Below are 1634 nucleotides of genomic sequence, written 5' to 3'. Positions count from 1 at the left end.
AAAAAAAAAAAGAAAGGAAAGTTGTTAATAATTGATTTAAATCAGGTTTCATTACTTGGGAGCTAATAAAACTACCTGGTAGAAAGGTTTTGACCACCTTCCTTTTAACTTTCACCCTGTTTATTGGTACCTTCTCCAGCAAAAATGGAGCAGAGAGACAAAGGAAAATATTTTCTTTTCTTTTGCTACTTTTCGTTGATGCTAGAAAACTTTTGAGGAAAACAGTTAAAGCTGATTGTTAAAATCAGTTTTATATAGCTGTGATTTTTGGCACTTTGTTGTAAGATGGAGTAGTAATTTTATGTTGTATTTTCCTCTCTTTCCCCTCTCCCGTGAACTCCTTATAGGGAAAAAAATTTTGATGAATTTTCTAAGCACCTTAAGGGCCTTGTTAATCTGTATAACCTTCCAGGGGACAAGTAAGTATTTTTAATATTTTTGCTTTTGTTTGGAAAAATCAGTATAAATCTGTAAGACACCTTATGCCTAGAAATTTGCCAACTCTTCTACTATTTGTCACTCCTAGTTTCTACTTACACTGTAATCTGTAGCTCAGCTTCCAACATTAGGCCTTTCAAAGATATCTTCAATAGGCAGTGCCTGCATTAATTGATCATAATGCTGGAAGACAGAATATTATCTTTGAGATGTCCAACATTCCAATTTCCAGGCTGAAAGGAATTAGTTGTTGTGGAACTGGCTTTAATTCTACTTTTAACCTACCTGGGATTCTATTAACCTATTTGGGTTTTAAAAACAGAGATGAAAATAAGCTTTGAAGTGCTAAAAATAGGCTTTAATAGTAGTGAAGCCAGTCAAAGTGGCCCATGCCTCTAATCCCAGCACATTGGGAGGCCAAGACAGCAAGATTTCTTGAGCTCAGAGATCAATACCAGCCTTGGCAACATAGTGAGACCCTGTCTCTAGCAGAAAGACAACAACAACAGCTTAGATGGGTGGTGGTGAGTGCCTGTAGTCCCAGCTACTTGGGAGGCTAAGGTGGGACGATCACTTCAAATTAGTAGTTTGAGGGTGCAGTGAGCAGTGATTGTGCCACTGTGCTCCAGCCCAGTCGACAGTGAGATGCTGTCTCAAAAAAAAATTATGTAGTGACAAAAATAATTTTATTTTAAAAATTGATGTTTTAGGCTGGGCACAGTGGTTTACGCCTTTAATCCTGGCACTTTGGGAGGCTGAGGTGGGTGGACCACCTGAGGTCAGGTCAAGAATTAATGTTTTAATTTTTTTTTTTTTTAATACGGAGTGTCGCTCTGTCACCCAGGCTGGAGTGCAGTGGCACAACCTCAGCTCACTGCAGCCTCCGCCTCCTGGGTTCAAGCAGTTCTCCTGCCTCCTCCTTCTGAGTAGCTGGGATTACAGGTATGCACCACTACACCCGGCTAATTTTTTTTTTTTTTTGAGACAGAATCTTGCTTTGTCGCCCAGGCTGCAGTGCAGTGGTGCTATCTCGGCTCACTGCAACCGCAGCCTCCTGGGTTCAAGTGATTCTTCTGTCTCAGCCTCCTGAGTAGCTGGGATTAAAGGCGCCGGCCACCGCACCTGGCTAAGTTTTGCATTTTTAGTAGAGGCGGGTTGTTTCACCATCTTGGCCAGGCTGGTCTCGCACTCCTGAC

General features: G+C 41.4%; 1 protein-coding gene across 1 annotated transcript in view; it reads left to right on the top strand.

Moving 5' to 3' along the window:
• Positions 1-1634, top strand: part of MED1 (mediator complex subunit 1) — a 75095-nt gene that overhangs the window by 40397 nt on the left and 33064 nt on the right. Inside the window, exon 7 of the mRNA XM_011984740.1 lies at positions 348-419. Coding sequence (XP_011840130.1) covers positions 348-419 — 72 coding nt within the window. The remainder of the gene's footprint in view (positions 1-347; positions 420-1634) is intronic.

The sequence above is a fragment of the Mandrillus leucophaeus genome, unplaced genomic scaffold (assembly GCF_000951045.1).
Source record: "Mandrillus leucophaeus isolate KB7577 unplaced genomic scaffold, Mleu.le_1.0 Scaffold272, whole genome shotgun sequence".
Taxonomy (NCBI): Eukaryota; Metazoa; Chordata; class Mammalia; order Primates; family Cercopithecidae; genus Mandrillus; species Mandrillus leucophaeus.
Note: the sequence above shows the minus strand (reverse complement) of the source record. Positions and strands in the feature narration are given on the sequence as shown.